At 38.8% G+C, this 15,655-nt stretch overlaps 1 protein-coding gene across 3 annotated transcripts in view; it reads right to left on the minus strand.

Moving 5' to 3' along the window:
- The window catches only part of PIGU (phosphatidylinositol glycan anchor biosynthesis class U), a 96,494-nt gene that overhangs the window by 62,549 nt on the left and 18,290 nt on the right, over positions 1-15,655 (minus strand). For all 3 annotated transcript variants that reach the window (XM_055544818.1, XM_055544820.1, XM_055544821.1), the window contains 4 exons: positions 15,083-15,142; positions 14,146-14,208; positions 8,022-8,131; positions 5,686-5,786 (listed from right to left, as the gene is read on the minus strand). In XM_055544818.1, coding sequence (XP_055400793.1) covers positions 5,686-5,786; positions 8,022-8,131; positions 14,146-14,208; positions 15,083-15,142 — 334 coding nt within the window. The remainder of the gene's footprint in view (positions 1-5,685; positions 5,787-8,021; positions 8,132-14,145; positions 14,209-15,082; positions 15,143-15,655) is intronic.

Genomic DNA, 15,655 nt, shown 5'->3' on the forward strand with positions numbered 1-15,655 from the left:
ATTTTATAACTCAACTAACTTTGTGTATACTGTTAATAGAGATTACTAATATACTCAAAGAGTTATAGTAGTTCGGAGACCTAACTAAAATAGAATTCTGGAAATATTTTAACAGATTAGAAATGTTACTTGTGACAGTCTCTATTTATAGCCGCCAACAATGGAAAATAACTTAGGTGTCCAGCAAAAGGGAAGGCCTGGGATCCCATGACAAGTATACCTGAGGAATGGAAGAGGAGGTGGGGTAGGGTGGGATGATAAAAGACTTTTACTTCTCATTTCATATGTTTGAACTTCTTTTATTTTTACCAAGTACTTGAACTACTCCTAAAACTTAAAAAAATTAAATTTAGATTTAAAGAAACTAACAAATATGTGACCAATATCATACATGTTTCATATGAAACAAATAATAAAAGTAAAACAAAACTGTGCATACAGTATCACAAAAAAGTTTATAAAATTCACTTGACAGAAATCTGGAGTGACATAATAAAAAATTTTTTCTGTGGAATCAAAAACTGTGGCTGCCAAAGAGTTATATATAACTTTTTAATATGATTTTTCCCCCCTCAAACAAAATCTTTTCATTGACCTAAGAAGTCTTACGAAAGGTGTTCTTCAAATGATATACTTCACATTTTTGTGTGAGACTCCTATTGTACATACCTCAGAGGGCATGGCTTCAGCCTTTCTACCTTTGTGCTTAGCTATTTCTTTTTTTTTTTAATGTTCTGGGCATACCATGTGGCATGTGAGATCTTATTTCCCTGACCAGGTATAGAACTTTCACCCCCTGCATTAGAAGCAAGGAGTCTTAAGCACTGGACTGACAGGGAAATTCCTCAGCTATTTTAAAGGTGACATTTCCAAAGGCCAGTGTTCAATCCCTTCTGCCAGGTGATAGTTCTTACTTTAATGGACACCAAGCACCTTGATAAATGAATCTATCTGAGATAGACACTTGGAAACAGGAACTAAGGTAGGGAGTGTTCACAGACAGCAAAGAGTCATTTCAAGTAATCTGACAGTAAGTTAAACTAAATAACCTACAGAAAAACCACCACAACCACTCCAAGAGAAGCAATGTCTTAAAAAGATACAAGTCCTTTCCATAAGTAAACTCTAAGTAACTCTATGTGTTACTTTTGAGTCTTTGTTCCCTAAGTGTGTAAACTATTCAGTAATAATGTAGGGAAACAAGGGCTCTCATACACTTCTTATGGCAGTATAAGTTGGTAGAACTCTTGAAGGCAATTTAGTGATAAATTTCAGAAATTCTAAAGAAGGTATACAGCCTGTGACACAAAAATTCTATTTCTAGGACTCTATTTCTGTGGTAAGAAAATAATTGTACATGGGTGTGAAAATTACTATTAGAAATTACATTACAGAATTAACTGTATGGGAATTCCCTGGCGGTCCAGTGGTTAAGACTCAGCATTTTCACTGCTAGGGGCAGGGTTTGATCCTTGGTTGGGGAACTATGCCTGGTGATAAAGCCAAAAAAAATTTTTTAATAAAAAAAAGGAAGGAAAATTAACTGTAATACTATTTAAACAGCTGAAAACTGAAAACTATTAACTAGATATTTAATAGTAGAAGTTGGTTAAAGAATTTCTATTTATTGGTCAACACAATGGAACAGTAAGCAGCCATGAAAAATGACAGACTAAAAGTTTATTGACATTTGTGGCAGGCTGTATTTTTGGTGCCAATTCTTTACCCCTCCCTATGTCCAGGCTCTTTGCCATATAACTTTGCAGGGCACTCCCACTGTGAATGGGGAAGTATCTACCCCGACCTCAGACATATATGTCTGCATCATGTGATACAACCAGAAATGTCAAGAGTTCAAGCCTCAACAGTTGTGTCTCTGACATCAGTATGAGAAGAATATACTTAAATTAGTCCCCTGGTCCATGAGGATGACAGACATGTGGAGAAAAGCCCAGCCTAGATTAGCCGACTACAGCCAGCTGTTGATGCATGAATGAGCCCCGATGAAACCAACAGGCTGTCTAGCCACATCCAACCTAGGTCAGCTGACACCTAGCAGACTTACAGACGTATGAGCGAAGTAAACATGTACTGTTGTTTTAAGCCACTGAGTTTTGGAGTGCTTTGTCAAATAACATTTTTGTGGCAATGGTTAATTGATATATTTAAAAGTCTAAAAGGAAAATGGGGGGAAAATCTGGAAATATATACCTCTAATGCTAATCAACAGAGGATGAGATGGCTGGATGGCATCACCGACTCAATGAACATGAGTTTGAGCAAACTCTGTGAGACAGTGAAGGACAGGGAAGCCTGGTGTGCTGCAATCCATGGGTCGCAAAGAGTCGGACATGACTTAGGGACTGCACAACAACAACAAATCACATGTATATCATTTTTCCCTCCAAAAACCTCACTGAAATGACAATAAAGCACTAAAAATTGTCTTAAATCACAAAAAACTGGAGAAGAGGTTATAGTAAAACAAATTTTAATATAATAGTGGAAACATTAAAAGCAGGAAGAAGAGGGGACTTCCCTGATGGTCCAGTGGTTAGGAATTTGCCTTGCAATGCAGGAGATTTGGGTTCCATCCTGGTCAGGGAACTAAGATCCCACATGTGGCAGAGCGATTAAGCCTGTGGGCCACAACTACTGAGCCTGCGTGCTCCTGAGCCCTCACACCACAACTAGAGAACCTGGGTGCGGCAACAGAAGATCCCACGTGAAGCAAAAAACTATCCCACATGCCGCAACTAAAACCTGATGCAGTCAAACAAATATTTTAAAAATGAAACAATATTAAGATGCATTAACAAAAACTATTGTTTTTAAAAAGGAGGAGGAAGAGGGATAAATAAGCAATATGGAAGAGATTACAACTTAATGGCCTGCAGAGATGAATACCAATAAAAATCAGGCCAACTCACCCCATTCTGAGAAATGCACCTTGAAGGTATCAGATACTATGGCAGGTGGGCTAAGTTACAGAGATGAAAATCAAACTGAAAGGTTTTGTACAGACCAGCCAGAACCCCAGGTCTCATCTCAACTATGTGCAATCAGTCAGTTGACTACCTCTACACACCCTCATCCTTCATTCTACTCCACCCCTAGAAGCTATAGTTCTGGAGAAAATTAACTAAAGAGGCACAGGTCAAGGGATATTAAGCACAGTAATAGACTAAAGAGAAGTGTGGACTAAAGAGTGGTAATGAGATTACACAAAAATATAAGTCAGAAAGAGAAAAACAAATACTGTATATTAACACATACATATGGAATTTAGAAAAAATGGTACTGATGAACCTATTTTACAAGGCAGGAATAACATGGAGAATAGACTTGTGCACACAGCAGCGGAAGGAGAGGGTGGGACAAACTGAGAGAGTAACTGACATATATCCAATACCATGTGTAAAATAGATGGCTAGTAGGAAGCTTCTGTATAACACAGGGAGCTCAGCTTGGTGCTGTGTGATGACCTAGAGGGGTGGGTAGGAGGGAGGCTCAAGAGGGAGGGGATACATGTATACTTAAAGCTAATGCATCCCTGGAGTAGGAAACAGCAACCCACTCTAGTATTCTTGCCTGGAGTACCCCATGGACAGAGGAGCCTGGCTGGCTACAGTCCATGGGGTCGCAAAGAGTCGGACATGACTGAGTGACTGAGCACACACATAGCTGATTCATGTTATTGTACAGTAGAAACAACACTGTAAAGCAATTATCCTTCAATTGAAAAAAAATTATGTATTTCAACCAGCCACCTCCCCTACTACTGCTCTCACAACTCCAGCAGTTGATTACACAAACCCCCTACCCTACTGCAACTCCAACCCTGTTACCCTTACACAGGGAACTGGAAGATTCCTCTGTGGAAAAACTAAATACATTCAGAGGAAAAGAAAACCTATAAATGATGACATTTAGGGATCCCTCCATCAAAAAAAGTCAGCCAGCTGTCTGATCTTGCTATAGTGAGAATGATCCATCAACAAGTCTTGCCCATGTACACAATCTCAAATCAACAAGTTAGTATAATATCCTTAAATAATTAGACAGCTAAGGATCACTATAAATAAGAGAAAATCTCACCACATGAAAGATAGACCTCAAGATAAACAGGAAAAAAAAATAGGCAGCCATGGGTGGGGGGAAGGGGGGAGTCCAGAAAGACAAAGGGATCATGCTTAGAACAAATGGAAACTAAAAACAAAAATAAAACAAGAAAACTCAGCTTAGAGAGGACACTGTGTGACAAAATAAGAATGATGCCTCAGAGAAACAACTGGAGACCAACAAAGAACTTAAAAGTATAAAATAAAAATTAAAAATTCCATATAAGAGTCAAAAGATAAAAACAAGGATGTATTCCAGAAAAAGAGGAAGTAAAAATGATGGGAAAAATCAACAGAAAATAAAACATGCAAATCAGATCAAAGCAGGAGGCCTGGGTTCGATCCCTGATCAGGAACTAAGATCCCACCTGCTGTAAGACCTCACATGCCACAACTGAAGAGTTCACATGCTGCAACAAAGATGGATGATCCTGCATGCTACAACTAAATAAATAAATAAAAGCAATTAAAAAAAAACAAACAATAGATTCTCAATGTAGAGGAAACAGTCTTCTTTCAGAAGAAGATGCCATCGAGACTTTCACAGCTAGAGAGGGGAAGTCAATGCTTGGCTTCAAAGGACAAGCTGATTCTCTTGTGTGGGGCTAATTTATTTTTTTTTTAACCAATAAACTATGTTTAAATTAAGCTATGTACATTGTTTTAGTTATAATGTTATTGCATACTTAACAGCATATAGTATAATGTAGACATAACTTTTATAGGTACTAGGAAACCAAAAAATTCCTGACTCACTTGATTGCAATATTTGCTTTATTGCTGTGATCTGGAACCAAACCCACATTATCTCTGAGGCATGTCTGTATTATTAGGCACTTGAAAGATCTAGCAGAGCAACTGGGGGAAAAAACAGTGATTGGTACAAAAGGATTAAGCACAACAAAAACAAGCAAAAACTCCACAATTAAAAAAAATAAAAAGGTTGTACAAGATAGAAAAAATAACCATAGTTACTACTTTTCTCAGTAGTGAATAATACCTATACTGTCATAAAACATAGGTACTAACTACTGATTTAATCAAAGCTGTGAGGGACTTCCCTGGTGGTCCAGCGGTTAAGATTCCACTTTTCCACTGCAGGGAGCACCAGCAAAGAAACAGGTATCAAAGAGCTAAATTGTTATCTCCCATAATGAGAATCAACAATAGATAATGTCTAAAATTCATAATTTACCAAACAGCAACACTAGGTCTTATTTACAAACATGGAAATAGATACAAGCAAAAAAAAATTAGCTCCTTCAAAGAACTTGAACTAGGGATAGGAAGAAGGAGGCACAGCGCCGCTGTTCTCATTGTAAGCCTTTTAGAATTTTTTTGTTTTTGTTCAACCTATGTTAAAAGTGACTCTCTGAGTGGTAGAATCAGGATGTTTTAATTTTTTCTCTCGGCTTATCTGAAATTTCTATAATATTATACTACTTGTATAGTTTTAAAAAATCGTTTTGAATGCTGTTTTTTGTTTTTAATCCACTGCATAAGTGTTACAAAAAGCCCTGCTCAAATCCGGAACTGAGGTTTGTTCTTTCCTTTGGGGCCTTACCTTTCATTGTTGCCAAAATGAAGAAAGCAATGAGGGTGTTGTTGATGGCGCAGGTAGACTTGGCAACACAAGACAAGATCGTGTAGGGATTTAAAAGATAGCTGGAGAAAAACACACATATCTGACATTAGTAATCCTGGTCAAAGGACCAGGGAGTCCTGGCCACCATAGACAGAAAGTTCTTGAGGCTTACTAAAAGCATACTTAAAGGAAGGCAACATCTTAGAAATGAGTTCTCCTAGGTAAAAGAGGATGGAGTGGGGTTGTGGCCAGTGAATAAAAGGCACTGAACATTTACTGCTTATTCTTTGCCATGTGTTTTATAGGAAAACCATCATATTTCATCATCACAGAGAATCTAGAAACCAGCAATAACATTATTCCCATTTTGCAGATGAGAAAACCAAAACTCAGTGGTTAAGTAACAAGCTTAAGGTTTTACAAGCTAATAAATACATTCAAAATCACATCTTTCTGGCTCTAAAGCCTACATTTTCTATTACTTCAGGCTTCAAAAATTATAAAAATTCTACTAATTCCCACAGAGCCATATATTTTAGGAATGGCTATACTTGTCTCTGAAAAATAAGAAACTACTTTTTCCTCAATCAGGTTCCTAAACTCTAACATAGGTTACCCCCATTCAAGAGGTGAGAGTGGCTTAAGTTTAGTCCTCTTGGCAGTCAAGCTACATCCACCAAGCCAGACCCAAAGGACAGAACAAGTGTCTGCTGAATTCAACAACAGGAGAATAGGAGACTCGCACACAAGCTAGTGGCCACTCAACCTCACAGGACGGCTTGAACTTCCACTGGCAAGGAATTAACTGAAACAGTCTTTTCCTGAGGTGGGAAGGAATGAACTGAAAAAAATGAATTTGTAACAATGAACAGGGAAATCTTAACAGTCATAACTGTATTTTTATTTATTTTTATCTTGCTTCCACAAAAGATCTGAAGTAGCTCAAATGAGAACAGATGATAAAAGTGAGAGCAAAATTAAAATAAAGAATTAAGACCAGGGAAAACATAAATAAAAGGAAAAAGCCAAGATCAGGGAAAGAAGAACAAATAGGTCTTCTACAGCATTGTAATAATCAGCTTTAAATCTGGCTCTGAGGAGTTTCCTGGCAGACACAGTGAAAAGGGAGAACAGTTACATAATTCTGATTATCAGATGGGAAGAAACATGCCAGTGTCTCAGGAAGAGATTATAATTATTATTCACAAATAAAGACCTTAAATCCAATACCTCTCAGAGCTGTAAGATTATCAGTTCTAAAGCCAACAGCCCAGAAATTGTTCATTTTTTTTCTAGCAATTATAGACAGATTTGTTACACAACCTTTAAGGAAATGACTGCTGCTATTACAAAACTACCCCGAGTCCATAAGGCATTCATAATGTTGCCAAACCTCTGTTTCTATTAGGTAGTTCCCACCAATATTTCTGAAATACATAGATATGAACTGACACCTCAAATGTGCTTGGTGGGAAGGGGGAAAATGCCATTTCTAAATAGCAGGTGATGTTCAAGAAGCAGCTACACAGCCACCTATCTGGAATACTGAATAGGAGAGTCACACACAAGGCAGAGGGTTGAATAAACTGTCCTCACAAGACCCCTTCTAAATCTGACGTTCTAAGGTCATGTCTTTCCATGAGGAAACTGGTCTGCCTTGTTTACTGTGTATCCTTAGGAACAAGTGTATTATTAACATTTACTATCAGTTGACTGAATAATTATTCCTATTTGCCTATCTCAGCAACATAAACAGGAATAACCTGAAAGAATTAAAAGTTACAGGCAGCACTGGTACCTCTAGAGAATTCTTCCACAGAACCTCAGTTCAGTAAGTTCTACTCTCCCATGCTCATCACCCAGCTGGGATGGGTCTGTTTGGCACTTCAATTCAGTTTTCTGAACTACAAATGGGGGAGTAAATTCTACATGAGACACAGGAGTTGCTTGGAATAACAGCTGCATAAAGACCAGAATTTTCTGCAACCCATATATTACAACTTAAAAATTTTTTGTTGTTATTGTTTTTAGAAATACTGGTTACATGGAGGCTGGAACCCAGATCAGCATCGAGTGAAAAAGCATCTGTGAAGGGCTGATTGTGCGTGTGCCTGTGTGAGGCTTTGTCCCAAAAGAGACAGAATGGCTCTGTCTCTTTTCCTGGCCAGAACCCCAGCTGTGCAACAGAACTATAGCAAACACTTGATGACTAAGACTCCAAATCTCCAAAAATACAACAAACAACATGAGAAAGTCTCATCAGATTTTCCTTGCGTTTGTTGGCACTGAGCCCCGTTTGGTCAGAGGATACTTACAACATGGCCACTTTCAGAGGGATGTAACGCATTTCCATAGGGGTTCGGATGAGTTCGGCCACATCGGGGGCATATTGGTCTAGTTCTAGGAGGAGTTTCTGCTTTTTAAACTGAAAAAAAAAAAAGACAAAACATGAAATAAATAGTAACTTCCCACTGATTTTAGATTGAAGACAAAAGTCCTTCCATGGCCCATGTGGCCTGCCTTGCCTGGCCCTACTTCTCCAGGCTCAGCTCACACCCACTCTCCACACCTCTCACTTTCTGGGTTCCAGCACCATGAACATGCCACCCTTCTCCTGTTCCCAGGCCTCTGTATTTAACCTGGAATGACCTCTTCTCTCTTCCCAGTTAACTCCCACACAGTCTTTGAGCTCCCAGTTAAATCATCACTTCCTCAGGAAGGCACACTCTCCACCGCCCTAACTGTAAAAATCTCATAACAGTGTTTACGGTTAGAACTTTTTTATTTATTTATGTGACTAACATCTTTCTCCTTCAGCAGACTGTAAGTTCCATGAAGGCAAGGACCATGTTTATTTGCCAATACCTGGCACAGTGAGCAAACAATAACTATTGAATGGCTGACTGAATGATTGAATGGCAAGTCAATTTTTAGTCATTTTTAAAAGATATCATCAGTCACCCAAGGATTTCAAAGTTTCATCAAAGTGAAAAATTTTCATGCGAAGTGGAATGAACCCCCTGAATGTCACAGTGTCCTGGGTTTTCTTCTGTGCTATCCTATTTGAAGTTGTTTATATATATTTATGTGTATATATGTATATATATATATCTTTTGGCTGGCATTCATGCTTTTTGATTTTCATTGCAGCATGCGAACTCTTAGTTGTGGTATGTGGGAACTAGTTCCCCAACCAGGGACTGAACTTGCGCCCCCTGCATTGTGAGCTCACAGTCTTAGCCACTGGACCACCAGCAAAGTCCCGTGAAGTTTTTGACTTCCACAGAGGAAATGGGAAATGACCATGATGAAGAGGAGAAGGGCTGGGTGTGGCTGGGCAGCTGGATAGTTAAGAGGCAGTGAGATGGAGGTGGAAAGCTCTCGCCTTCCCTTGTGTGTGTCCCAACAAGTTCATGGGTGTGTTCTAGAATGAAAAAATGTTAGGCAACCCTATAAGCAAACATGGGTCAAACTGAAGATAGAAAAAGCCTCTGAGGGACTTCCCTGGTGGTCCAGTGGCTAAGATTCCGAGCTCCCAATGCAGAGGGCCCAAGTTCAATCCCTGGTCAGGGAACTAGATCCCACATACTGCAACTAAGACCTGGTGCAGGCAAATAAGTAAATAAATATTAAAAAGAAAAAAGCCTCTGAACCCCAAATGGGTACCCCTGCTGATTTAATGATCTTAGTATAAAATCAATGCTGCAACCTATTATAAAACAGTAATTCAGAGAAGCCAAAGTAGTGTGTCATTAAAGATTTAAGGATGAAAACACAGATGGCAACAGAATATATACTGCGTTTTACTACTTACATAAAGTTACAAGCATGCAAAAAATACTATATACTATTTAGGGATATTTACAAATGCAGAAAAAGTTAGGACCACGTGTTTGATAAACACCAAAATCAGAACAGTGGTAACTGGTGAGAAGGGGAGTAAGGAGATGAAAGTATCAGAGAGTCAACTACATGTGAAACATTTTACATTTTAAGCTGAAATAGGTTCAGAGTACGTAATATTTTTTACATGTTTTTTCATGTATTGGATATTTAAATTTTAAAATTAAAAAAAATTTTTTAAGAGCCATCTTTCAGTTCAAAGGAAAATCTCAGGATCATCACAGGAACACAGGTAACCCCAGATTTCCTGCACAGGTTCAGGCTGAGGCTTAATCAGAAAACCTGAACAAACTTCAAAAGGCTCCCTTTGATCATCTCTGGGAGTCCAAGTTAAGTGGTAGGAATTACCATCAGTAGGATTTATGCTGCCATTCACAGCTGGGGTTATTTAATTAAAAGGGCAAAATATAAACTAAGGTGCTTTTATCAGAGAAGGGGTCTGGCTCAGCAAACAAAGCATTTCATGAAGACAGCTGCAGCAGGGGTGGAAGGACGGAGGCCCCACTAGCTGGGGTTCTGGAGTTCAACTGCAAAAAGAAGGCCACCTGGAGGGCAAGAGCGCCACAAAGACAGGCTATTAAAAGGAAACAGGGAGTTCACCCAGGAGCAGCCGGAGAGACAGGTGGGAATGCAGGCCCACTCCCCAGGCTGGAAGCCAGCAGGACAGTTAAAGAGAGGAGGCAGTTAAACAGGGATGTGGAGGCCCCGGGCAAATGTGACAAGTGCCAAAAAGGAAAGAATACTTCCGTGTAACCCCAACCTTCCAAACTACTTTAAAACAGAAAGATTTTATGCAAGGAGAGTCTCCACTAGAGAAGGGTAGTCAGCTCTCCAGTCCCCAGACACTCTGCTGGCTCTCTCTTCGTCTCCTCTAATCTCATCAGCACAGCTGCCATTATGCCTGGCCTCAGAGGCTCAATATTGACTCAGAGTTCTGACGCACAGACAAAATTCCTTTAAAACATCCCCATGCATCCCAGTTAGAGAAAGAAGAGTGTCTAAGAATATGAGGAAAACTAAACGCACACCAAGAAAATATTAGAAGTATAAAAATAAATGGGGTTAAGGAGTACAATTTAAAATCCAAAGATAAGTATCAATATATTTCTAGATATATTCAACAGCCACAACAATGAGATATACAGCTATCACAGGAGAGATTAAAAGTGACCTAAAAATTAATTGCCTGGATGTGTTACCTTTATAATCATGAATCAGCTTTTCTATATACTTCAGCAGAATTAAATATTCTGCTGAATTTTAATATAATTAAAAATTATATTTTTCTGAATTAAAAAATCTCCAGGGTGGAGTTTTCCTTCCCTTTTACCCACTACTCCATGCAGCCATTTCCTCGTCCCTTGGAAAATTGGTTTTTTCAAGGACATAATTCCCCTACTCCAAATAAAGAGCTTTTTCTAATCACTGAAGCTGTGTCTACACATGTTTGCATCCCCAAAACCTAGGGTGGAGGGTAGGAAATAAATCGTCCACCCTCACTACATCTTCAACTGTTAGCCTCAACACCTTTCAAATTCAGGAACCTACCCTCCAAATTCACAACCCTCTAAGCATATCAGAGGATGGAGGTTTTTATCACTCCCTATCAAACCACCTGCAACTTTCTAACATGAATTCTGAATTCCAAATGAGCACAATCTCAGCAGAGGACAGGCTAGACCAATTTTGCTTTTGTCAAGCAAAGCAGACGTAAAATATCATGTGAATCAACTGGACACAATCAATCAGCACCCATATTTCACATGCTGAAGCTGGAGATGGGGGTGGGGATGCAGTCTTCCCTCTCTACCGTAGTTTTCCAGGATGCATTTGGGTGCAGATGGGCTTCCCTGGTGGCTCAGACGTTAAAGAATCTGCCTGCAGTGCAGGAGATCTGGGTTCAAGCCTTGGGTCAGGAAGATCCCCTGGAGAAGGGAATGGCTACCACTCTAGAGGAGCCTGGTGGGTTACAGTCCACGGTGTGGCAAAGAGTTGGACCCAACTGAGCAACTAACACTACTACTACTACTGCTACTACAGCTTCATTACCAGGGATAAAAAGTCTCAAATTCCAGCAAGACTGAATTGAAATTATTGGCCCTCTAAATTAAAACTATCTCTTTTACTGACACTAAAGCATGACTTGTTAGGAAACTCACTGAAATCTAGTTTATTTCCCTATAAGCTTCTCCTCCCATTAAAAATTGTTTTTAACTGGAGTATATGACAATTGAACAGGAAAAAAAAAGGAATACATATGATGTTAGCATCTCTAATCAGCTTTCATTAAAACACAAGAACACAGATGAGCATCCGTTTCATCTAAGAACACAGATATGGTTGATTGTGTTCTTAGATGAAAGCTACCAACCCTCCCTTAGATATTTACATATATCCCATATACATACAAACACACACACACACTGGTAAGTACAGACATGGATCTATTTTCTATTTTTTCCTCCAGTGTTTTATCTTAAAAACTTTCAAACTATAGAAAAGTTGAAAGAACAATTCAATAAAACACCTAGATCCACCAACTGTTAACACTTCCACATTTTATCTCTACACACACAGACAAAAACACACACCAGATGCATTTTTTCCCAAAACCATTTTAAATTAAGTCACAGATATCATGGCCCTTCACCCCTAAATATTTTAGCATGTAACTTCAAAGAACAAAGATTGGAGTTTACATACACAATCTATCTTGGGAGAAGAAAATAACTACTGCTATTTTATCTCTGAATTCCTCTGCTTAGAAATCTCACGCCCAGTCATTTCACCACTGGCCTTCCAGGGAATCCTGTTAAAGCATTCTGTGTGTGTGTATGTGCTGTCGTGTCCAACTCTTTGAGATCTCATGGAGTGCAGTCCTCCAGGCTCCTCTGTCCATGGAATTTTCCAGGCAAGAAGACTGGAGTGGGTTGCTATTTCCTCCTCCAAAGGATCTTCCCAAGTCTTTGGGAATGAGAGAACCCCAGTCTCCTGCACTGGCAGGTGAATTCTTTACCACTGAGTCACCTGGGAAGCCCTAAAGCACTCTACATTAGCCCCCAAATTTTTTATGTTCTCTTCCAGCTTTCTTGATATATAATTGACACATAACATTATATAAACTTAAGGCATACATGATGGTATAAGCTTAAGGCTATACATACATATTGCAAAATGATTATTACAATAAGGTTAGTTAACACGTCTATCACCTTGCATAATTATGTGTGTGGCTGGAGGGGAATGAGAGTACATTTAAGGTCTATTCTCTTAGCAACTTTCAAGTAACAATATGATATTGTTAACTGGAGTTACTATGCTGCACAGTAGATCTCTGGAACATAATTATCTTGTATCTGGAAATTTGTACCCTTTGACCAACATCTCTCCATTTTCCCCACCCCCAGCCCCTGGCAACCACCAATATATTCTATCCTACGAATTTGACTTTTTTAGATTCCATATATAAGTGAGATCACACAGTATTTGTCTTTCTCTGATTTATTTTACTTAGCAAAATGTCCTCCAGGTTCATCCATGTTGTCACAAATGCTCCATTAGTTTAAGATGTATACTCCCTGGTCTTAGTGATATTTAGTTTCTAGAACATATTTCTTAATTCTTTAAGGGGTAAAATCAAGGACTCCTTGAGCGCTAGTAACAAATATGGACTTTCTTCTTGGAAAAAAAGGCATAGTACACACACACACAATTTTTCACATTTTAAGGATGTGTGTAGACCCATTAAACCTGAAAATGGACTCCAAATAAGAACCCTCAGTTTAGATATTTTAAAAATCTCTTTAAGGTCTTAAATTCCAGAATTCAACAAGTTTATGTTATTGATGACCAGGGCACAGAAATGCAAACAGCTAATTCTGACTCTATGGCTTGATAACCAAAGTGAAAATGAAGCATAAAAAGACAATACCAATGGGATGCAGCCTTCACTCACTACAGTCTAAATCCTCTCAGTGGCTCCCAGCCAATCAATGAGGACTGCAGCCAATTTTTAAAATAACTACATGAATAGTATACATGGTTAATCTGTTAACTCTCTCAGAACCTAGGAAAATAAGAATGAACCCAATACACAATTCCCCTGGGCTATTACATATGGCTTTTAACAGGCATTTAATACATGTCAAATTTTCCAATTAAGATTGTTCTATGCAGGGTAACAGAAACTATACTGAGAATCCAGTTTTACCTTGGACAGGCATAAGACAGTGAGTTAAAAGCTATACTCATTTCCCTTTAGAAAGAAATACTGGTGAAAGCAATGGAGGATTTTTAAGGATCTTAAATAATGTAACAGCAATTCAACTGCATTTGCTCCAGAAAGTCTGAACTTTGATAGGTAAGTGAATACTAAGCCACAAAGATTAAGCTGACCTTTCTGTAAGTAAGATGTTGGTTTGGGTTTGGCCATTCCAGGGATGGTGAACAAGACAGACGCTTCACTCCCACTTCTTAGGATTTTAAGGCAGTTGATCTTTCAGTACACGACCTTTCTCCCACCCACTGACTACTCACCACAACTTTATTGAAGTCCTGGATTGCAAAATACAGGGCAATGGCAGTGAGTGCATCAGTGATCTGTCAGAAGAAAGAGAAATAAGAGGAAATGAACCTACTAAGTGTAGGAGTAATGGAATGCCACCAGAGTCTGGAGTTATTGGACGGCGGTAGGCTATCTAGTACTGAATTCTTATAATCAGGCAAAGTCAACCCTCACTTTGACCACAAAGATAAAGCCTTTTCAGGGAGAGCTGACCAGAAAACTCTGAGGATTAGGACCCAGGCTTACATCAAGTTTGGCGTCCCATATCTGTTCTGTAATTGCAAGGTATTTCAGTTTTCTATAAAAGGAAAATAATACCCATTGCTTTGCAGGGCTGACCCAGGTCAAGTGCTTAGTACATAGTATGTCCTCAATAAGCCACAGCCATTATAATTATAAAGGAAGACCTCAGTAGACCTATTACTTGACCCAGATTTTCAACTCTAGATCAGGCAAGTGTTTCAAACCACTGCACTCAAAACACAGCCCCATTGTCTTAATTTTAAGGTTCTCACCCTGAAAGTCTCATCTGGCCTATGTCCTCTTCACAAAATCCCTTGGCAGAATGCTTAGGAAATTCAGGATGCCCTCTCCACTGGCGCCACGATTAAAGATAATCATAGAATCTTGAAGCTAGAAATTCAAGACTACAAAGTCCAGAAATGAAATTTTTAAAGCAGAATGAATTAGAACTGGTCAGATGTCAGAGACGACTCCTCACACATCCATTATACTATCACAATCTGGTGAACCCACATTTAAAATAGCTTTTTGCTTTTATGTTCTGAGAAATTCCTGAGCTCCTGAAATGGATTTTTTTTTCTTAAAAGCAAGAGGATAAAGGATTTTAAAAACACATACATAAAAAAAACACACATACATATTGATTTTATGTAGAAAGTTACTTACCATAAATACCAATTCAGCATAGTCAATCAGAAAATGAAAGAGGTATATTATTAATGGAGTCTGCAGGAGAAAAACAAAGAAATTAAATCTTACTATTGTCAGTTTCCAGAGTAGGGGATAGGAAAGAGGCTGTTCTGTCAAGAAAAACCTCTTCTTTGAATAATGTTCTACGCTAGTTTGCCAACATACATATAAGGGAAAATTATTTAGTATCACTTGAATTTTGTGCCACTGGTACTGACTATCTGCTGAAATGACTAAAGAGAATAAACAAAATCGAGTACGTTTTAAATATGCTTCCCTAGTACTACCTGACCTGCCTCTTGAGAAGTCTGTATGCAGGTCAGGAAGCAACAGTTAGAACTGGACATGGGACAACAGACTGGTTCCAAATAGGAAAAGGAGTATGTCAAGGCTGTATATTGTCACCCTGCTTATTTAACTTCTATGCAGAGTACATCATGAGAAACGCTGGGCTGGAGGAAGCACAAGCTGGAATCAGGATTGCCAGGAGAAATATCAATAACCTCAGATATGCAGATGACACCACCCTTATGGCAGAAAGTGAAGAAG

The sequence above is a fragment of the Bubalus kerabau genome, chromosome 13, assembly GCF_029407905.1.
Source record: "Bubalus kerabau isolate K-KA32 ecotype Philippines breed swamp buffalo chromosome 13, PCC_UOA_SB_1v2, whole genome shotgun sequence".
Lineage (NCBI taxonomy): Eukaryota > Metazoa > Chordata > Mammalia > Artiodactyla > Bovidae > Bubalus > Bubalus kerabau.